At 35.2% G+C, this 23,777-nt stretch overlaps 1 protein-coding gene across 1 annotated transcript; it reads left to right on the top strand.

The window, feature by feature from the left end:
• Positions 1 to 3,398: 3,398 nt before the first annotated feature.
• On the top strand, positions 3,399 to 6,377 carry LOC149553314 (uncharacterized). Its single transcript, XM_089788777.1, has 3 exons — positions 3,399 to 4,624; positions 5,776 to 5,860; positions 5,980 to 6,377. Exons 1-3 carry the CDS (start codon positions 3,916 to 3,918, stop codon positions 6,083 to 6,085), a joined length of 900 nt encoding a protein of 299 aa, XP_089644903.1. The 5' UTR covers positions 3,399 to 3,915; the 3' UTR covers positions 6,086 to 6,377.
• Positions 6,378 to 23,777: the final 17,400 nt, after the last annotated feature.

Below are 23,777 nucleotides of genomic sequence, written 5' to 3' on the forward strand. Positions count from 1 at the left end.
ACTAGCAATCAGAGTGCCAAATGAAAGCTTTAACACCCACAAAATGTGTGAAAGCTTTTAATAATCAACTTATAGTTTGTCGATCATACATACACTGGACCTCTTTTCATAATTAGACTATCCATTCAAAATGACTTTGGAATCAATAGCCACTACTCCCACATTCCTATGGGTACAATCAAAATTAAGGATAGCTTTAGCATCATGACTAAACATAACCTCACCCAACCAAGTAATAGGTGAGTCACAATCTAGTCATCCATACTACTAATCTTTTGATAACCATGTGATATATATGAACAATCAAAAGAATTAATTATTTCTCTAGCACAAGAAACAATGTTTCTAATTTTCCTAGAGGTTTTTAATTGGCCCCTAAGGCACTTGATACTATTGTTAGAGTCCCCCTCTATCCAAACCTTGTTGACTTTATTTTTTTTCCTAGAATCAGTATGACATGCTCCCATCACCTCAATTAGGTGGTTGGTATAAATTCCCAAGGGGAGTACCATCAATGCCAAACTCATGCCATTGTAATATTTGATCACTCCCCCACAGCCAACCGACACGAGGTTACCCTTAGTCACCCCATTTATGACATTTTGTTGGTGTTGTCACATTTCAATATTGATTCACATATTTGAGATTGGCTTTCTCTTTCTATTTTGCTTGTATACTTTATGGCTACATACACTGTATTCTCCTCTTCCCAATTCTCTATTTGTATCACCTCCACCTTCTTTTTATGTCCATGAGCTCCTCCATTATAGCTCAAAAGACCACAACAATGGCATTAAAGTACTAATTTTTTTGCTATCTTATTTATCTTCAATGCTATCATCATTTCTTTTGTGCATAATTTTACTTGTTTCAAATTTGATTTGTGGTTCTTATTAGCTTCTTCGCATTCTTGAAACCACTCATTTTAGATTTTTTGTCTACCCCCCCTTGGTAAAATCATTACAAACATTTTCTTATGTGTTTTCTTTATCATTCAAATTTGCCTATTCCTTAAAATACCTTTATATTATTTCACATTTATTATTATCAATCTTCCCTATTTTTGGAGAAAGTCTATCATGATAAATTCCCAAGACCATGTCCAACCTTCTAATGTTGCAATGGATTGAGATGTTGCTGACCCACTTGCATAGTGTTTCCAACCCCCTTGGTAGAGAAGGTCTAATATTGGGCCCATCAACTTGGCTTGGATATTCTTCTCAAATCCTACCCTACCCCTACACATGGTTGGTAAATGAAATTGTTTCCAATTGCAAAATGGGACACCTTCATATTGGGTTCATGACATATAATTATTAAGTTTCCTTTTTGTTTAACAAGGTTAAACTTATTAATATGTAGTGTAGTTTTCCCATATTGTTTTGTATGATGACCCATTAATGATTGGTGACCAAGATTTGGCCTCTTCTATCCATTCCCTTAGTTGAGACACTTTAGAATCCACGTTAGCTAAGACTAACTAAATTTCCTTTAATTTTGTTGTACCTTCTTCTTTTACCAATTTTAATCCCTTATCCCCAGTTAATCTCCATTGTTCTAGAACTTCTTGTCCATGGCATTCATTTGTTGTTGTCACATTTCCATTTTGATTTGCATGTTAGAGATTTTCTCTTCAAGTGATTTAGTTTTTCTTTCCATTTTGCTTCTATACTTTATGGCTTCATGCACTTTGTTCTCCTCTTCCCAATTTCTTGTCTTTATCACCTCCAACCTCCCTTTTTTATGTCCATGATCTCCCCCATGTATAATTTATAAGAGCACAACAATGGTGTTGAGGATGGACTATACATTTTTTGTTGTCTTATTTATCTCAAAGCTATCATCTTTTCTTTTTTTGCATAATTATGCTTGTTTCAATTTTGATTTGGGGTTCTTATTACCTTCTTCATGTCCTTATAACCATTCATTTTAATTCTCTGTCTGCCCCTATTTGTTCCACATTGGTTTGATAAGTTTTTTATGAGATTAAACTCACCCTTGGTAAAATCATCACAAATAATTTCTTATGTATTTTCTTTATCTTTTGAATATGCCCATGCCTTAAAATACCTTTGTATTATTTCACATTTATTAGTATTAATCTTGCATCTGTGATGCTTCCCTATTTTGGAGAAAGTCTATCACAAATTTCAAAGACCTCGTCCAACCTTCTAATGTTGTAAAGGATTAAGATGTTGCACGACCCACTTATAGAGTGTTTCCAACCTTTTTGGTAAACTTGGCTTGGAGATTCTTCTCAAATCCCGCCCTGCCCCCACATCTAGTTGGTTAAAAAAAAATGTTTCCAATTGCAAAATGGGACCCCTTCATATTCGGTTTGTGACATAAAATTGTTAAGTTTCCTTTTGGTTCGTTAAGGTTACACCATATAATGTTTAGTGTATTTCGCTTGTATAGTTTAGTTTTAGTTTTGCCTTATTCCATTTGAAAGAAAATGTATAGAATAAATGCCTTATGAAGAAACATAGGAAGCAAGGAAACAACATTCGCACACCTTATCTCCGCTTGCTCCCAACAAACACATTGGCAATTAATTTTTTATTTTTTTGTCGCTTTCATGTTGAATCTAAGTCCCTCCTTTTTCTCTTTCGTGACGAATCTGAGTTCCTCCTTTACTGATTTGAGATGCCTTTTCCCAAATAAAACCTCTACCTTGGGTCCCTCCTTTACTAGTTCAAGAAGACATTTTTTTGAATAAAACCTCACATTATCTCTCTTGACTACTCCAATCTAACAATCTAGTTGCATTGTTCACACTAGATGACTGCCATGAAACCCTAGCTGGCCACACTATTGCTTCAGCTGGCTGCCCTAAACACATAAAGTTGGTTCATCTAATCTACCAACAAAATAATAATAATAACAAACAATTTGATAAATAGGAAGTAATTTAATTATCTCTATAGACCTATAGACCTAGAATATGATTTATTCCTTTATACTAAGACTAACAACAATGATTAATTTCAAGATTACAAAAAAATCAAAATATTCTTAATTTTAAATAATTTACGGATCACAAATACTTCTCTCTATAGACCTAGAATATGATTTATTCCTTTATACTAAGACTAACAACAATGATTAGTTTGAGGATCACCAAAAAAACCAAAATATTCTTAATTTGAAAAATTTAAAAAACCAATAAAATAAAACGTGCCTATCAAAATAGACAACCGACATCCAAAGCAAAATGCACAAAGTTAAATTAAACAGAAACGACTGTTATAATTTGAGGTGTCGGACAGAGGAAAGCCATGAGTCATGACGTCGATGTCAATCTTCAATCGATGATGTGACGGACATTGTTTACTGATGCGAATCCTATGCATTGCAGGAATTATCTTTAAGTAGGTGAGGAATTAAAAACATCTGTGACCAGGTAAAATGGTTTTACAGTTCTTAATTGGAGATAAAAGTAAGCCACAACTTTATCCAAACAAACAATTCATTGGAATTTGTACCTTTCCACCTGCCCAAGACATGCTCTGTCCACTTTGTTCTCGCAATTTCGGCAGTTCAAAAACTTTCTTCGATTAATTTTTTAATCAAATAACTAAATCATCAGAGAATGAGGACGGGCAGCTAGGTACTGCCAGTACAAAATTATGGTTCACGAAATGGACAAAGTTCCCATTTGCTGTTCTCATTTGGATAGATGGTTTCGGAGAGTGTTGAGCTCAGATTTAGTGATTGAAGCTTAGCTACCTATATTACCGGAAATTTTGGTGTTGAAAGCGTGTACCCATTTGGGGTTTTCGTTATTTTTGTGGCATTCATTCATGGCACGCCTAATTTTCAATACCCATTTGATGAACATTGAGTTCAGCGACTGTATTGCTTTGTTTTGAGATCCTGATCAATGCAGCTTGGGTATCAGGGATCATTGATTTAATGCTGATGGATGAATTGGGTGGCTCTAAGCAAGAAGATCAATTATGTTTACCTTCGACTTCTGAGGCTGCCCTTCATGAGGGTATGCACATTTTGTACAGAGACACAAATGGGTATGTTTTATCTGTCGAAAGAGGTACTTCTCCATCAGATGCTCATCGTAAGTGTGATCTGGAAAGCGGCATTATGGTCTCTGAAGCAGGGGATTGTTCATTTCTAGCTTCAACAAGAAGATTTTATGGAAATGTGGGGGGCAAGCTGAGCTTTAGTCAGAAATTTGATAGATTCGTTGATGGGTATGCGTGTAACAGTGGTGTTCAATACGGGGCTTCTTGTGGTTGCCGGGAGAAAGAAGTTGAGCAAGGGTTTTCAGAGTCAGCAGTTTCTGAAATGAAGAAAGAGGGGTTTCATGTTTCAGATTTGGTAGTACCAGGAGATACAATTTATGGGAGTAATGAGAATGTTAGGTATGGAAATGGCAGTAAACCGGGGTGGAAAAAGCCTCCGAGGCCTCCTAGAACACCCACAGATTACTCAAGAGAGAGACATATGAAGGGCAATTCTGATAGAGCTTTGTTGAGAAGAGCGGCCAGATTGGAAAAAATGAAAATTTTGAGAAGGCAGAAGGTTGGGAAGCCATCTTCAACTAAAACCAGTCTCTGGGCTCTGCTGTTTACAGTTCTCTTCTTTGTTATCGTGATCACTCAAGGTAGTCTCTGGCCAGTGGCCGCTTGCTTCATGCACATTCTCTTTTGACCCTGTACATTGTTCCATTATTGTTTCTAGAACCCCCATTTTCAACTAGAGCTAATATGTAGCATCATTGACCTTTAAATTATAAGATATATCACCAGCCTGATGTAAATGATCAGGGCAAGATATCCAACTCGAACTGGCTGTTTCAAATTGTCTACCCTAACTGGAAGGAAAACAGGTCACTGCAATGCTGCTATTCTTACTTTGCTTTATATTAAAAATAAAAACAGTACAATCTTAAAAAAAAAAAAAGGCACGACCACATAATGTAGCCTGGCATTTAGAACATGGAAGTAAATAGTAATTTAAGTCTTAAGTTGGTCGAGAATTTGTATTCTTAAAAGAACCTGGGGTCACAAGTTCAAATTTTGTTAGGGGTTGTTTTCAGAAAACTAAAACTATAGCAAGACACTTAACTTAGGTGCACTATCTCCAGACAGAATGCACTAAAAGTAAAACATTTCTATTTTTTAAATCTCGAAAATACAGTAATTTTTTCTCTAATTTTTTCAGTTTTCAATTACAAAACATACAGTTAAGCAGCTATTCCTGCGCCATTATTGAATAGATTTTTATTATCAGGATTAAAACCCCATATATCCGGGAGAGTTCTGTTTTACACTGACTGAATAAAGTGCATTATTGTAAGGAAATCATAGATTTTGTTTTACACTGACTAAATAAAGTACATTATTGTAGGGAAATCATAGGGTTTGCTGTTAACGTGTGACTTATGTGTTTGCATAGATTCACCATTAGGAAAGTGTAAAAAGAATAGTATCTATACTCAGTGAAAGTATTGCAATAAAATGCTTCTTCTATGAACTAAAACTGAATTAGAATTTGGCTTTCTTTCTCTTTTACTTATACAAAAATTCTTTCAACGAATCAGCAGTTGTGCGTGGCAACTATGTTTTGGTTCAGGGAAAATTTCTAAACTAAACTTTTCGTTTACTGAATCACAGCTTGAGATATGAAGTTCTGCTAAATTTCTAAAATGAAATAGGGGAAAAGTTATGGAAGTCATTTAGTTTCCTACACATTTTTGCTTGCAAAATGGAATCAGTGGTAGATGTTCATGTTGTTTTTGTTGGTAATTTTCAGGTATATATTCACCAAGGACTGTTGGCCCACAAGATTCTTCGACAAATTTAGCTGTGTCAAATTTTAGCGAATTAGGGCAGACACTGTAAGTCTTACTCTTACCTCTTTCTCCTTGATTCTGAACAGTTAATTGGATGGAAGTTTGTATGCAACTATCTAAACTTGTAACAGGTTTTAAATGACACTTTTTTTTCGACTCTGCAGAGGAATGGCCAATTTCTCAGGTCCATATTCTCCTCTTCAAAACAGAGAAAATGAAAATCCCATGATAGAGACGATTGGGGGAAACAAAACGTATTCTTCTAAATAGTGATAGTGACCAGAGCTGACATATGACATGTAAAAGTAGCCTCATCTTGTTATAACACAAAAATCCAATTTCACAATGTCATAGGAAATTCTCAGCTCAACAGTTTGATTTCAAAATTGGACCTACCTAGTAATCTGAATGTTATGGTAACAATGTAGAGGGGAGGAGAGGGGCGTTGCCCTTGCTAACTCAATATGGTCACAACGTTGTAGTCTTAAAAGGGACCAAAATATTGAATACTACGAAATTATGGTTGCTCTGTGAATAAAATTCCTTGGCTTTTTTGTTTGGACGCCGCTAAGCTCCAGGGAAAACATTTTGGATTTTTTTTTTTTTTTTTTTTTTTTTTGAGAATTTCGGCTTTGGTCTTCATGATCTGCATAGTTTTAATAAAAAACAAAAAAATGGAAAAAACTCGCTGAATCTCAAAATAAATAAAATATAAGCTTGCAGCTTCAGTATGTGCCTCAAATAACCAGGTGTCTTCTTTTTGCCACGTGATCTGGGATTCATTTCTAAGTGCATGACCAGTAGCCCTTTGTAAGAAAACCCCAAACCCTAGATGCGTAAAGCAATGCAGTGCAGACCCATTTATTATTAGTTTATATTTGTATCAGAAAACCCATTTTTTAGTTTGAAGTTGGAGGATAGTATTTATAGATTTGAAGTAATTTATTGGCGTGTTTTATGGAGGACAAGTCAATAACCCTAGAACTTAGGATGAGCTATCTCCTTCACGAGTGATTCAGATTTTTTTAAAGAGTCAAAGTTATATAAATAATCAATCTGAATCAAGGAGATGAGACATGAATTTGCTAAGTTATTTCAATGATGTGGTGATTATGATATTTGATGTTAATTTGATGTATTGCAATTGTTAATCAAGATATAAGATGTGAATATGAAATAGTGCGATAAAGATGTTTGGTTTTGAATATGAACAAATGTGATAGAGATGTTAATATTTGAAAATGAAATAGTGTGGTAGAGATGTTCACATATTGTTGCCAACTCACTTTTGGTTGCTCTGTCTATCTTGGTACCAGACAACAATGTAACTTGGTTGCTTTGTCTAGCTTGGTACTAGATAAAAATGCTACTTGATTGCTCCTTCTAGCTTGGTACTAGAGTGTAGGATAGAGTTGCATTATGTGACTTGGTACTTAGATAGGATTGTAGCTTGCAACATGGTCTTGAATAGGGCTACAAAATGTGGCTTGGTCTTAAAAAGGTTTGAATAGGGCTACGAAATGAGGCTTGGTCTTAAAAAGGTTTGAATAGGGCTATGATATATTGCTTGGTCCTCAAAAGGGTTGCATAGCGGAGCTTGGTCTTGCATTGATATGATATATAATGTGTTGTACTTTAGTCTTTAGACATATCATTGAACAAAAGATAGTGTTGAAAAACACAATGCGTTTAACATTATTAGATAGCGATTAACACAATGGGTTTGCTTTAAGGCCATAGATGGTGAACTTGGTTTGACTTGTAGTCGAGCTCTTGGAAAGCTCGGCTGTAGTATTAATTGACCTTCCTAGATAGCTCAAGTGGTTTGTCACTAATTGACAATATGTCTTGTTATAGGGTCAACAATCAGTGCTTCAACAACTTTATTTTCTGTTCTTGGTATATGTTCAAATGTATGAGTAAAATACTTCTTGAAGTCATCAACCATTCTTTACTAGGCATAATCTTGTCATATTTTATTTGATAATCATCATTTCTTTGGTTGATCACTAGTTGAGAATCTTCATACATGCGTAATTGAGTAGTTCTCCATTCAAGAGCCATCTTGATGCCTATTATCAATGCTTGATACTCAATGATATTATTGGTGCAAGGAACTATGAATTTGTAAGACTTTGGAATGGTATACCCTTGAGGGGTAATAAAGAATATACATGCCCCCAAGCCATGTTGTGTAGGATGGATCAAAATATAGTTCCCATGTTTGTGCTGGAATAGTAAGAATATGTACATCAGGGAACTCAATTTGCGTTGGTGTTTCATATGGCATGGGTGCTTCAACTATTTGATCTTCAGTTACTTGTCCTTTGCCAACACATTTGTCAACATTTTCATTGTCAAACTCACTCAAAATCATGACCTAATTTGCTAGTCTCTGCGTAAGAGTTGCTATTCTAAGATGTTTGAGATGACCAATCCTAGATGCCAATTTTATGGGATGTGTTAGCATGTAATTGTAGACACGTAAAAATTGGCAAAGACCTAAAACAATGCAAACTTATATCAAAACAACACAAATTAAGGATGAAATTAGATAACAAAGGAAAACAATAGACTTTCAAATCAATGGTAGCATCAAATCATTAATCAATCAAATCACCTATCAAATCAAAAAATCATTTTAAAAAGAGGTAAAATAATTCATGAAATCATAAAATGAAATAAAAAAGGAAAAATGAAAAAACAAGTTGAAAATAAATGGAACATTTAATAAATCAATAAAAATCATTTATCCTTACAAAAGTGAAAATTCTCATTTTTACATGTAAGAGAATTGAAAAATCATCTTTTATCCTCACAAGCTACGTCTGTTGGATTCTTCTTCTTGATGCCTTATGAGATATTTATAGTTTCACCATTACCCTCCAATCAAAAGTAAAATCTTGACCCTTACCCCAACCCCCTTTTGAAATCTTATAATTAGGAGGGAAATTCATCAAGAGCAAAGGGACCTCAAGTTTTAGGCATCTGCATTATAGGCACATGTAGAGTTATCATCTCTTTTAGCATTGTTATTATAATGAAATCATGTCATTTTGATATCATTTTAGCATTCATTTCATGTTATTTAATATCATTTATGCTTACATATGCACATGTTTCTAGCATCCTAGTGTTATTATCTTCACATAATCTATATTTTCATATAGCTCTAGCACATGCTTTGATAGATCTACATTCATAGCATACTCCTATTTTAGAACTATCACTGAGATGCTGGTCTGAGAGCAATCATAGCGGTTGTAGTTAGGAAAACATGAGATGTTCGTAGAGTCTTTGTTTAACAGTGATTTCTTGGGTTTAAAATAGCTCATTGTTACTTTGATAGCACTCTGCACTAGGGTCTCATGAATATGTGATTTCGCCATGTACAAATTGGCGCTCATCTTGGGGCATTTATATGACATTTTTTTACCCTATCCACCCAAATTAATGTTTTTGGTCCATTTTCTCAAATTGGGTATCGTTTCAAAACAACTTGATCACCTACCTCTACTCCACTATACTATCACTTGTTCTCATCAACATTTTTAGAAATAAAATTGGAATATCCTTATTTTTGCACATTAATTTTTCCAATTTAATTTTTGAGGGGGTAGTTTATTGGAGCATCAAAAAATTTGAATGTCAAAAACATTCTACCCCAACCAAAATTTCAACATCAAATCAAACTAGGGCATCAAATCAAATTGGGGTGTCCAAGCAAGCTTTTTCAAAGGACTTTAAACATTGCAATATCAATTCAAACATCAAATTATCAACAATCAAACATCAAACCATCAACAATCGGACATCAAATTATCAACAATCAAGCATCATACCAACCTTGAATTGAGCAAACATTGTTGATCAAACACTCAAACAACAAAATTGGCTAAAAATTAGAAAATCAAGACAGTCTTTGAACTAATATGCTTCACATATTAGCTCAAAGAGGGGTATTTGTAGACACCTAAAAATTGGCAAAGACCTAAAACAATGCAAACTTCAATCAAAACAACGCAAATTAAGGATGAAATCAGATAACAGAGGAAAACAATAGACTTTCAAATCAATAATAACATCAAGTCATTAATCAATCAAATCACCTATCAAATAAAAAAAATCACTTTAAACAGAGGAAAAACAATTTATGAAATCATAAAATGAAATTAAAAAGGAAAGAGGAAAATACAAAAGTTGAAAATGAATGGAACATTTAATAAATCAATAAAAGACATTTATCCTCAAAAAAGTGAAAATCTTCGTTTTTACATTTAAAAGAATTGAAAAATCTTTTTTTATCCTCACAAACTAAGTCTGTTGGATTCTTCCTCTTAGTGCTTTATGGGATATTTACAGTTTCACCATTACCCTCCAGTCAAAAGTAAAAACCTGACCTTTATCCCAAGCCCCTTCTAAAATCCTATAAATAGGAGGGAAATTCAAGAGCAAAGAGACCCCAAGTTTTAGGCATCTGCACTATATGCACATTTAGAGTTATCATCTTTTTTAACATTGTTATTATAGACAAATAACCTCTTTTAGCATCTGATTCAATTACACTCTAGCAGCTCATTGATCGCTTGACTGCAGTGGAGTCCGCTAATGTTGTCCTACAAAGTGTTGTTACTCAGTAAACTTCACTCTATATTAAACTCGTAGAATGGTTGGCTTTGTTGGAATCCGAGAACCACACTCTACGAGCTACTGTGTAATCTCTAGTCACTAAAAATACAAGCCTCACGGCTAATTTGGACTCTGCTACCATGCAACTCAGGGAGTTAGACACTATCAAAGAGAAACAATTGGAGATTGTTACACTATTAACGAAAATTGAATTAAAGGTGAAATCTTGGGCTTCTTTATGTAGCTCTATGACTGAGGCTCCCCTTTCAGGGGTTGAGAAGTTAGTACAAGGGAAGATGGACGATAAGGGGGTTAGGCGGACTTGTGAACCAAACTTACGAGTTCATGGTCTCTCCTCCAATTCATGTTATTTTGATATCATTTTAGCATTCATTTCATGTTATTTAATATCATTTAGGCTTACACATGCACATGTTTCTAGCATCCTAGTGTTATTATCTCCATATAATCTGCATTTTTGTATAGATCTAGCACATACTTTGATAGATCTGCATTTATAGTATACCCCCGTTTTAGAACTGTCACTAAGATGCTGGTCTGAGAGAAATCTTAGCAATTGTAGTTAGGGAAACATGAGATGTTCGTAGAGTCTTTGTTTAAAAATGATTTCTTGGGTTTAGAATAACTCATTGTTAAGATGCATGAAGAATGACTGCGAAGAAAATTCCTGCTTTGCCCTCCTCACCCGCATCGTTTGTGTTGCCTATGGATGGGCATGTTTTACCCGTGCTTGGGAATGGGCCTATGCCTCGCTTGCATGCCCCTGGCACAGTCATCTCTACCCAAAAACCTTTTGTGCCTGGGACTGTGTTGGCCCTGGTGAGCGGCTCTGCCCTTACTGGTCTGCGTGGCTCTTCTCCGATGGTTCTTGCTGTTTCGATGACTAATACTAGTAGATTTGCCTTGTCTTATGCGGATGTTGCTGCATACGAGGCTAACATTGGGGGTCAAAATGCTAGGTCTAGGCTCCTGGGTGGTGGTCAGAATGTGAGGACAGGGGGTTGGGTGGCCGTGCCCGTCGCTGTTAGAAACTCGTTAATTTTGGAGTTGGGCCCTAACATTGTTGAGGATATTTCTGAACAGTTGGATGGTTTCTCCTCTACTACTGCAATCTTCCGCTTTAAGGGTTTTTGGCCCTCCATGTTGGATCTGCATGCATGGATCAATCGGGTTTGGGAACCCTTCATTTCAGGTACTGCTTAGATCTACCCTATTACTAGGGGCTTCTTCATTGTGAAGTTTGATACAACTGATGATAGAAATGCCATTCTTTGTCAAGGTTTTTCTTGGGAAGAGAAGTTTCCCTTGATGGCTAAACCTTGGTTTAAGGATTTTGACCTGTCGACGAAATCCTTTAATAAGGTCCTTTTGTGGGCCAGGTTGCCGAATCTTCCCCTTCACCTATGGGTGGATTCTATCCTGGAGGCGGTGGGCGAGGCCCTTGGGGATTTCTTGCTTGTTGATATTGCTTCCTCCAATGTGTTTCACACAACATATACTCATATCTTGGTTGAGGTCGACATCTCCAAGGGTCTCCCTGCTTTGATTTGTCTGGACTCACCTATCAGATCTTGGATCCAGCTTCCTGATTATGAGGGAATCCCCTTCTGTTGTAGGAAATGCCAGAAGACATGTCACCTTGTTGCATGTTGCTCCTCTGAAAAATCTAGACCGAAGAAGTCTCCTTCCTGGTGGAAGAATGTTTCGAATGATCATTACACGGTTCATAAGGCCCCCACTGTTGGGGATGGTGACTCTTCACAGGGCACTTTGGTGGCTAGCTCGACTGCTGTCCCGGTTGACTCTCCTGCTACCCCTTCGTTGGTGACCTCTGTTCTACCTTTGTCAGAGCCTAACCTTGGTGCTATTTCCCATCCTGTTGCTTCGTCTCTGGTTGATGCTGCCTCGCCTTCTGTTGTTGCTGCCCTTGCTTCTGTTGTGATTAGTTCCCACTATGCTGGTGCTGATCGTGGTGAGGTTGGTTGTGGTGATGAGGTTTTTGCGTGGCAGAAGGCTACTGGTTTGGTGGAGGATGGATGGACCACAATAAAGGGTAAAAAGTTCAAGCCATCTACTCCTTTTGATATGGCATTATGTTCTCAAAAATTGGGGTCGAAAGGGAAAGGTTGATTCCCTTTTTGTGGTTGTTTCGTTTCTATTCTTCTTGGCTCTTTTGGCTTGCTATTTTTTGTTGTCTGTCATGGTATGTTTTACCATGGGGTATCAGGTGCCCATGTTCATCCTATTTGTGTGGCTGTAAAATATTGTTTATCTGCAATGCCACCCTGGTTGCATGTTCTTGTTTGCTGACTTGTTTCTCCTTTGACCTATTGTATTGTTGGTTTGGGCTTCATTGAAAAATCTTTGTTTTGTACAGGGTTTCAGTGCCCTTCAAAACCTATTTTCCTTAATCAAAAACTCATTGTTTCTTTGATAGCACTCTGCACTAAGGTCTCATGAATATGTGATTCCATCATATACAGTAATGTATTAGCTTTTGAGATGTGAATACTACTGCTAGACATGACCTTTCAGTAAAGATATAATGAAGCTCATATTTGACTAGGGTTTGACTGATATAGTAAATTGTTCTTTCATTTCCTTTTGCATCTTTTTATGATGACAAAGCTTCTAATGATTTTTTTTATAGATGAGATATACAACTATAATTTATTCCTACTATTGGAGCCATCATTTTGGCTGGATCCATAATATATTTCTTTGTTAAATCACAAGCTTCATCATGTTGTGCATCTCCTTTGAAGGTGTTCTTGTTATGTAATTGTGTGAATGAATGATATTTTTTCACCAATTGAGCTATGAATCTCCTTATAGATTTCAATCTTCCTTTAAGTGATCCTAATTGACTATGTTTCAAGAAGCTCCCATTTTCATTATGATTTTCATTTTGGCAAGATAAACCTCAATTTCTCTAGCTAAAAAAATGTAGCCTAGGGTTTCTCTTCATGTGATAGCAAAGGACCATTTCTAGGGATTCAACCTAACCATGATCTTATCTAGGCATGTGATAATTTTATTTGAGATAAGATGTTCTTTTCTTGTGAGTGATTTAGCCAATATGTCATTGACACATTCTTCCATGAAAGTTTGCATCATACCATAAAAGATTCTAGTCATTGATATTTGATATGTAGATCCAACATCTTTCAAATCAAATTGCATGACATTCCAAAAAAATGTTCCCCATGGACATGTAAATGCTTCTTTGTCTTGGTCCTCAAGTGTGATTGTTATTTGATTGTACTCAGAAAATCCATCCATAAGAGAGAACATAGAACGTATTGTTGTCAAATCCATGATTGTATCTGTTTGACATTGGAAAATCATGCTCAGGACAAGCTTTGTTGAGATCTCTAAAATCAATGCATACCTGATATTTTTATCCTATGTTGACACACACATATAATGTTAGAAATCCACTTAGTATAATCTATAGATTGAATGAAACCAACATCTAAACAAGAGACACAATGTGAAGTTCCTACCAATAATTGGAGAAGGAAAATTGAGATTTATAGGTAGAAAGGGAGGATATGAAGAGAGAGCTAAAAAAGAGAATGATATGTTATTATATGGACAATTGAAGGTAGAATGATAGAGAGTGTTAAAGGAAATTTGAAAAATAGTATTAATTATATTATTTTAATAAATATATAAATAACAATAAAAATTATATTATATGAATGCACTAGTCATTTCTACCAATTCAGTTATAAGTTGAAATATTTGATTAAAATAAATAAATTATTGATTACTTAATTCAAACTACCAAAATATCTAATTAGTTTGAAGGGTAGTATTAGTTTTACAATTTATAAAATGGTATTAAAAAAATTAGAATAAGATTGTAAAATAGTAGCCAGTAAAATATAGTGTAAACTTAAAAAAATATCATTTTACAAATAACAAAAATAAGCATCAATGTAAAACTAATCAATATATTTAAAATAAGAAATATAAAATGTTTAACTCTATATTTAGAGAAATAGATAGTGATAATTAATATTGATTATACATTCATTTGTGAGGTGGAAGATAAAAATGATTATTTTTTTGAAAAGTTAATCCACTTGTCATAAATGTGGAAAAGGTAAAGTTGTAATTAATGCATTCATTAATGCATGATAGAGTTGTTAGAAAATATTTGTATTTTCTTATAAATGACAAAAATAAACATCAATCTAACACTTGAAAAGTTAATCTACTCGTCACAAATGTCAAAAAGATAAAGTCGTAATTAATGCATGATAGACTTGTTAGAAAATATTTGTATTTTTGTAATTTTCTCCCTACCAAAAATTGTATGGTCCAATAGAATGAATGAAAAATGTGATTTATAAATTAATAAAAAATTTAAAAAAGATATAAACATTTGAAGTTTCTTTTAATCTTTTAAATCCTATGAGTTGATTGGTCAATTGAATTGAATGATTCCAATACTTTCCTGCCAAAGGCAGGAACTAATAAATTCAATTTTTTAAACTCTAACTTTCCCCAATAATGCAATGTGGGGATCTAATAAAAAAATATTAGCATAAGAACAAGAAACGTTGATCTTTCTTTCCTTGAAAAAGTCTATACATTCTTCTCTGTATTCTTGTTATGGAGATGTTGTTGGTCCAAGTGTTGTAATTTGACTGGTAAATAGATCAGCAGACTTAGTCATTTAAAGGTGTTCCCATTCCAGGCAACACTTCTAAAAAGAACTTGATCGGTCGAAAGGATCAAGTGATAAGGCACAAGAACCTGTATCTCTAACTCACGCCTAAATAGTCTAAGTTAGAGAAGATATAGAGGCAAAAGTAAGATGATCCACACAAGCAAAGGATGCTAAGTGAAGTCAGTGTGGACAATAGACAACCAAGCAAAAGGAACTATGAACAAGTCAAGAAGTAGATCCAACTTGGATATCAGAAAGGACATCAAGCAAGAAACCCATGACTGTCTAGTCACACACAGGGTAAGAATGCACATTACACCACATTCAATGCTAATGGGAATGAAGATCAAGGAACAATCAAAAGAATTTGAATTCTTCCTAGCAAGTTTGGACCACCAAGGGCATGCAACTACTGTGACTTCTATACAAACACGCAACATCTGACAAAAGTGGCACACTACTACAATGTGAAGCAATGTTCGTAGTAGATGTGAGAATTCAAATGTTGAATTCAAAGTCCAAGACTTCTAACTGAAGCTAAAAGAGAAGTATAAAATAAGATAAGATAAGAGGAGAAAAGATTGGATTGCCAAGTGATTAGCCACAGTGTGAGAGAGAGAGTTGAGCTAAGAGGAATCTCAAAAGGAGAAGAGGAGTGACAAGAGAAGTCATCCTCAACGAGTTACTATGCTTGGAATAGAACAACACAAGGAGATTGTGTGCAAGAGTCAGAAGAGCCAAGTGCACCAGTGATCAAACTTGGAGGATTGCAGAGCTAAGAGAAGGTAGAGCATAGTTGCAGACTGGTCAAGAGATAAAATCAAAGATCTACTACAAGCCAAGTTAAGTAGCTAAACTGTTAGATCACTTTCTTGTTGTTTACTTACCTTTGCAACAATAAATCCCGATGAGGGTTAACCCTAATAGGTTCCTTGTATAAATCCCTTAATAGGGTGACACATTAACTTGTGATCAAAAGTACTTTAACCAAGCTACTCTTAGCAAAGCAAGATGTTGATAGGTCTCATTCAAATCCCTTAATAGGGTGACACCTTACAGTGTTTTTGGGATCTTTTAACATTGATAAACTCTTGACCAGGTGCACTTTAGAAGAGTGCAAATTTGTGAAGATTGGTTCACACACTGTGGTTTTTACCCTGTTGGGTTTCCACAAGATTAAATATGTGTTATGTGTTGCTACTTTTATGTGAATGTTTTTGCTTGACCCTAACTGGTTGAGTTATATCTTGCACTAACTCATTAGCAAGTGTTGAATATGATTTAAAAGTAAAAAGTTGAACCTGCTAAGTATGTTGATTCACCCTCCCCTCCTCTAAGTATATTGACTTGTGGTTGGGACTAAAAGATGCATCCTGATTTATTATCTTTGGTTTCTCCTTTGTTCCAATGTTCACTTTATCATTGGGTTTAGTTAGAATAGGTGATCTCTCTTGGTAGTTGGGTAAGTGCACCAAGATGGTGAAAAAGGGGGGTGGGGGTGGGGGTGTAAGTGAACACCTTTTCTTTTCTGAAATCAGATAAATGTAAACTTGGAAGAGCTATTTGAGTGTCATCTACTCAAAATGACAAGATTTGATTGCATCCTATCGTGAATGATATCTTGAAGTGATTGCATCCTTTATTACGACACCTATTAGTGTGCTGGGCATAACTTGCATCAAAATAATTGAACATGATTTTTTTTTTAAAAGTGTATAAAATCAAGTGTAGAACAATAATATGTAATTTACTTTGAATTTGGTTAAATAACCTCTACAAAACCATACCCAAATGATTTAGGTGCTCCTCCTTAGTTTTATTGAACGCCAATATGTCATCTAGGTAAACCAAAACAAAATGATTGATGAAGGGCTTCAAGACCTCATTAATGAGGTACATAAAAGTGCTTGGGGCATTGGATAGGCCAACTAGCATGACCAACCATTCATAGATTCATTCATTGATCTTGAAGGAAATTTCCACTCATCCTCCTCTCTTATCCTAGTTTGGTGGTAACCACTCTTCAAGTCTATCTTAGAGAAGAATGCAGATCCTCGTAGGCAATCCAAAAAATCCTCAATCATTGGATTTGGGAACCTGTATCTGATGGTGATCTTATTTATGACCCTTGAATTAGTGCAAACTCCCCAAGTTCCTTTGTTCCTGGGAGCTAAGATTGCAGGTTTTGCACATGTGGTTATACTCTTATGAATCCCTTTCCAAGCAATTATTGTATTTGTCATGCAACTTCTTCATTTTTTTCAAGGGTTAACTTGTAGGATACTTTATTGGGTAATGTTACACCTATGATTAGGTCTATGTAGTGGCTAATGTATCTGACAGGGGTAGGGTCTCTAAAGTACTTCCAACAACTATCCCTTTATACTTCTCCAACTAGTCTTGAACCTCCTTGGGGCCAACCTTCCTCTCCTATGGCTTGACAATTAGTTTATCCTTAGACTTCATGATCGGGGCAAAACATCGAGTGCCTTTCTCTTTGAGGGTTTCCATGAACTCCTTCTCATCTACCAACATGACACTAGTTACCATATGCTTATCATTTCCATCATCAAGAAGTGGGGTCATATAAAATTTTCACCATTCTTGGTTATGTAATAGACATTTTTCTTTCCTACATGATGGGTATCTACATCATACTGCTATGGTCTCCCTAAGAGCAACTGGCAAGCATCAATCTCAACAATATCATAGAGGATCTTATCCTTATACTCTCTTGTTTGAAATTTTACTGATACTTGTTCATTAATAATAGTACATTTGCCTTTATGTAGCCAGGACACTTTATAGGGGGGGTGTGTGGGGTATTCTTTGCAAATTCAAGTTGTTGACCATTTCTTTAGAGGCTAAACTATCAAAGGAACCAAAAAAATTGCATAACTTGTCATTTTCCTTGCAAGTGGTTTTGAATATGGACTACCTTTGGGATGGCTCCTTGGTTGTTGGTACCTTCTAGATGGTTCTCCTAAGCATCACACATTTTCCTTGCTCATGGTCTACATGCCTTCATGTGGGTGAGGTAACACTTTGACTATCCTCTTCTTGCACCACCTGAACCATTATGTCACCACCTTGGTAACTAGACCCTTGTTTTTCTAGGGATCTATGACCAGGATGTCCCACTTGATTGCATTTGAAGCACCTTCCAGTGAAGAGACCATATCCTCTTCCACCAAACCTACCCATGCCACTGGGTTTCCTTCCTCTGAAGTTTCCTTTGTAGCTTGATTCTGCTTCATGATCTAGATTGTTTTCTCCTAGGGGTTTCAAAGATTGTCCTCTCCCTCCTCCACAATTGTTTTTTCCCCTAAAGTTCTTTCCTCTTCCTCTATTCTATTTTTCACCCTTCCTCTTTTGTCTCTCTTTAGTCTTGACCTACATTTGAAAGTACTTATGGATTGTATTAGGAAGAGCAAAGTCACCTCATCCTAAACACTATATTTCAAACCTTTTATATACCTAGTTACCTTTTATTTTCTAGTCTTCTTCTCCTTCTCCTTGGCTCTGAAGGTCAATTTATGAAAATTCCTTCGTATATGAACTCACATCTAGATCTTTCGGTGCAAGATTCTGCAACTTCCTATGTATAAGATTCTCATAATAATTAGGTACAAATTGTCTTTTGATTTCAATCCCCATCCTTCTCCAAGAGAATATAAGGCTCTTCTCTTCATCCAAACTTTCGTTTTGATTGAAGTTCCACCAATAAATGGTAGATCCCTTCATTTTTAACTTCACAGTTTTCACCATTTGGTTCTCTAGAATGTCATCACATTCAAATTGGTTTTCCATAGCTTCTAACCAATCCATGACCTCTTCAAGTTTTATCCTTCCTGTGAAAACATGAATGTCTTCTCTTCTGTCCTTTTTCATGACTTAGTTTAAGGAATCAATGAAATGTCTTTGATTTGTAAGCATCTCCACTCTCTCCTATACAAGGTTATACTCTTCTTCCCCTTCTTCTTCTTCATCAGAAGACATTTCATTCCTCTTTCCCTCACCTTCCAACTTCTTGACCTTTACTGCTAAGGCCTTGTTCTTCTCCTCCACTTCTTGGAGTCTTTTCACAAGCTCAACATTCATCCCTCTTGGAGTCATTTTCCTAGCCTCTCCTTCACTCTCTCTTTTTGCTAACATGTACTATTCCAACTTTTTCCCAATGACCACTACTGCTTTGATACCACTTTGGTGCAAAGTGGGTTGCAATGGAAGAAAATTTGGTTCTCCACAACAACAAAAATGGAAAACCAATTAGGGTATATCAAACCCTTCATAGGAACATCATCTTAATCTATTTAAGTTTCTTCAACTCCTAAAGAGATGAGACACACAAAATATCCTTTAACACTTAGCGAGTCACACATCCCACTTTGTCATTCTTCACTTCTACCATCAATCCAAGTGCACAATCCCTTAACCAAGACTCCGGGGCGTAAAACAAGATGTTATATATAAACCCTTGAAATGTTTCCAAGAATTCAAACAACTACTTGATATGATGGATCGAGATTTCCATGAATTTGGCCTATTAGGAGTAACCTCCCTAGTAGCCCTATCACAGAGGATTGTCCCAACTAATTTTTATAACTTCCAAAGGACCTCCTAAATCAATTCCACTTTTTGATACCCTTTTCAAAGTTACATCAAACCCTAAAGTTACTAAACCTTCCCTTGTATCACCCTCAAATGTATACATTTTTTAGAGTCTTAAAAGGGCTAATTAGGCCTGGTTAAAGATGGAACTAGCCGTCAGTTTGAACTCCAAGGACAACTACTGATTGGAACATATGTATACATGCTAATGAAACCTTGATCCAACATAAAACCCAATCTATATACTCCCTAGGGCTTATTTTGCACCTATTTGCAATCACGAAGACCAAGCACATGGGTCTTGATTGGCCTAAGGTTCGGTGGCAAAAATAGAAAACCAACTCCAATCCTTTTAAAACTAGGAATCTTAAAGTACATGATCCCAAATTATATTCTCGAAAGGGCTATGAGAATCTAATGGTTGGAATACAAGTTAGAAACCCATTTTTTACCAAACCCTATGAAATGAGGGTTTTAGGACAACTTTCAGTAAAATGTCAATATAACTTCCTCCACACACCACAAAATTTGATCAGATCAAGTGCATTCAAATCTAGATTTAGTCCTCTATCAAATTACATCAAAGAATTGCAATAATCAATCACCAATGGATCTAACACATGATTTTCTTGTGTATTCATAGAAATTAGAGTTTGTGTTATTCAAAATTGCCACCAAAACTTGCATACTTCATTTCTTCTATGAATTTAATTAAATACACCTCCCCCAACACCCACAACCAAATTTCAAACCAAAATGGCTATTGGGGAGTGTTTTTTTCAAAAAGTTGCATAGTTGTCCAAAAAGTTGCAAAATGCAACTTTTGCCATATTGACTACAAATTGTGCAACTTTTGCACTTGTCTATCTTATGACTCCTAATGGCTTCAATTTAGAAAATTTGGATGCCAAAACACTTAAGACATCCTAAAGCACCAATTTTCATGAATTTACCCCCCTTTGACTGAGTTTGACCATAAGGCTTATAGTTGTACCTTTGATAAAGCTATCTTAGAAATTGGGGTGTCTTATTACATTTATTGATCCAATGTATCCAATTGACCATCTACCCTAAACATGTTGTTTATGTTTCTAGTGAGGGTTCTGCTACACCACTCACATTGAGATGTTGATCACAAAAACATTGGGTCCTGTAACTAGAATATTCTTAACAAGGCTTCCATTATGAAAAATTGTGTTCTATATTGATACAAATGTAGTAGGAAAGGTAAAATACAACAGAATCATGAGATCCACAATGGACTTTTCTTCCATATATATATATATATATATATATATATATATATATATATATATATATATATATATATATATATATATATATATATATATATATTCTTGCACTATGTGTGCACACTACAATATTCTTGTGCTATAACCTACTTTGAGTATTGCCAACTCTTAGGGGTTTTGAAAATATGCCTCAAGCATCCAAACAAAAGTTTATGTCTTACATGTCAATTCTCAAAGGTGTATTTTTGTAAATTGTTAAAAAATGACTATATCTTGAATTGGTTTTCATCATTGTTTACACATATTTCAAATTTTCTCTATAAAAATTCCACAATAATATCAATCTCTCAGACATTACTAACCATATAATTTTTTCTCAATTTTCAATAATTAAGGTTTTGATCTTTAATTTCTTTTGCTAATGTCTTCTTGTTTGTCGACATCCTATGATTAATATTTCTATATCATTTATTACCTTTTCACTCAAATTTGAAATAAATTGTATTTTTACATTTTAGAATATATATTACACCATTCAAAAAATGATCAACTGTAGATTAGTTTGAAACAAATAGCAACATTTTCATCTTTTCACATTACAAGATGTGTAAAATTTGAAAAATATTAAGAGTTTTATATATAGATTAATAAATTGGAAAAAATAAGCTTAAACTACATGATTTGGGATATATTTTATATAATTTTTTTTTAGGGGGAATACATTAGATTGTATGTATTTTCCCAAAAAAATAGGAGCACTTTGTATGGTCACACTATTTGTATGGCCACTATGATTGTTGTTCTTGTCAGATCTTCAAATTTTAAGAATGACTATCTTTGATTTCTCATCCAAGATTAACTTTCATTGATTTCAAAACAATGGTCACTTAAGCCCCTATTTTGGCCCCTTATTCATTTGCACACGCCCTCATACTAATTTAGCTTCTTCATAGTGAATTTTCAATCCTTACAAATGGAGTTGAAATGAGTAGACCCCTAAATTTAACGTGGAATTGAACCAAATATTTATATGTGGATTCCTTCTCTATCATCCAAACGACCCACTTACTATGAAAAAATATAGTACAATGTTCAATAAATCCTAATCACTCTATATTTTGGCTGAACACAATGCAACTATTATGTGGACAAGTTATCTTTCTTATTGCCTTATTTGGTCCAAAAATATCCCTAACGAACTCAATCAATTGGTATCATTTTTAGCCCACCCAACCAAAGAGATGCAATAAAAACATGATATGCCAAAAATAATTTGTCGGTGACATAGATGTGGTTACTCATGGGTAAGAACTAGCTAGTACAATTCATAATTTTTCTTTTGAATTTGATCATGAAGCATCACCACATTTATTTTAGGAGCATTCCTATACTAAAGAGGATATAGAGAATATAGATGGTTATATGCTTCACTTCACAATATTAATGAGGATTGAAGAGGATGTGGTTAGGGTAGGTCATAATAAACTCAATAATGCATGGATATCTTACGCCCAAATATATTAAAAAATAGTTGAATGAGTAGGGCTATCCTTATCAAAATGGAACTTGTGGAAAAATACTACGAATTTGTTTGTTTAGTGACAAATATATGCTAGAATAAATAATTAAGAACATAAATAACTAAAATAAATAATAATGTTAGAACAATTAGGCAACCTTGACAACAAGATTCCCTTAATAAGAATTATGGAGAAACATATCTTTAAAATACAATTTCAAGTACAAGCCAACAAGGTGGCTCTGGAGGTGGCCCACCTTCAAAAGCTTCTCAATCATTGGGGTAATGCTCCCTGTATGGTTGCCAGAGTGCCTCCTGATGCTTCAGCTGATACTACTCTGCCCAGGGGCTATCGTTGGGGGTGCAGTTCTTCTGGTTGCTGCTTGCATACGCTATGCTACAAGGCTTCCCGCCATCGCTCTCCTAGTGGTGGTGATGGTGGTTGGCATTGCCGCTCAGCTTCCTCACCCTGTGCTGGCACAAGCTAGTCCCTAGGCCTAGTGGCTCCCCCTCTTGGTGCTTGGTGTGTTGTTTCTGGTAAATGACCCTTTCGCCTAGAGTTGGCTATTGCACCTTCGCGAACTAATACCAAAGATGAAGATGAGACCCCCAACAATGTTGCTGATGGCTGGACTGTTCCCAACCCACCTGCCAATCCCAGGGATGTCTGGGGATTTCATGATCAGGATGAACCACCCCCCTCAGTTGACACTACTTTGGCTGCCTAAGAGTTGTTTCTTATAAGTTTTTTTTTTAATGAATAATTGTCGATTCCAGCTATGACCATGTAAATTTTCTTGGGGTGATCTTGTATCCTCCGACCCCTTTTTTGTGAATTGTATCTAAGTATATTATTTATTAATAGAAAATGACTATTCATAAAAAAAAAATGCAATTTCATCATTTACATTCTTGAACAACCACCTAATATCCAAAATATTACTATCAAATCCTTACCATGTAACAACATTAAGTTACACTAAATACCATTATTTCTTACCAACAAAAACATTCATTGCAAAACTAAATTAACAATGGTCAAAAGCTATATAATTAATTTCTCATGATAAATCATAGAATATAATCCATTTAAAAAAAAAATCAAACTTGGTAAATATGGCAATCACACATATGTCGTTGGTAAGATTTGTTCCCCATCCATTAACCTTAACATAACGTCTAACATGGAGATCTTGGCAACCAAACAACATTGGGTCCCATAAACAAAATATCTTTATCCTATAAAAT

The sequence above is a fragment of the Cupressus sempervirens genome, chromosome 6 (genome assembly GCF_028749045.1).
Source record: "Cupressus sempervirens isolate cs-2001-9-10 chromosome 6, ASM2874904v1, whole genome shotgun sequence".
Taxonomy (NCBI): Eukaryota; Viridiplantae; Streptophyta; class Pinopsida; order Cupressales; family Cupressaceae; genus Cupressus; species Cupressus sempervirens.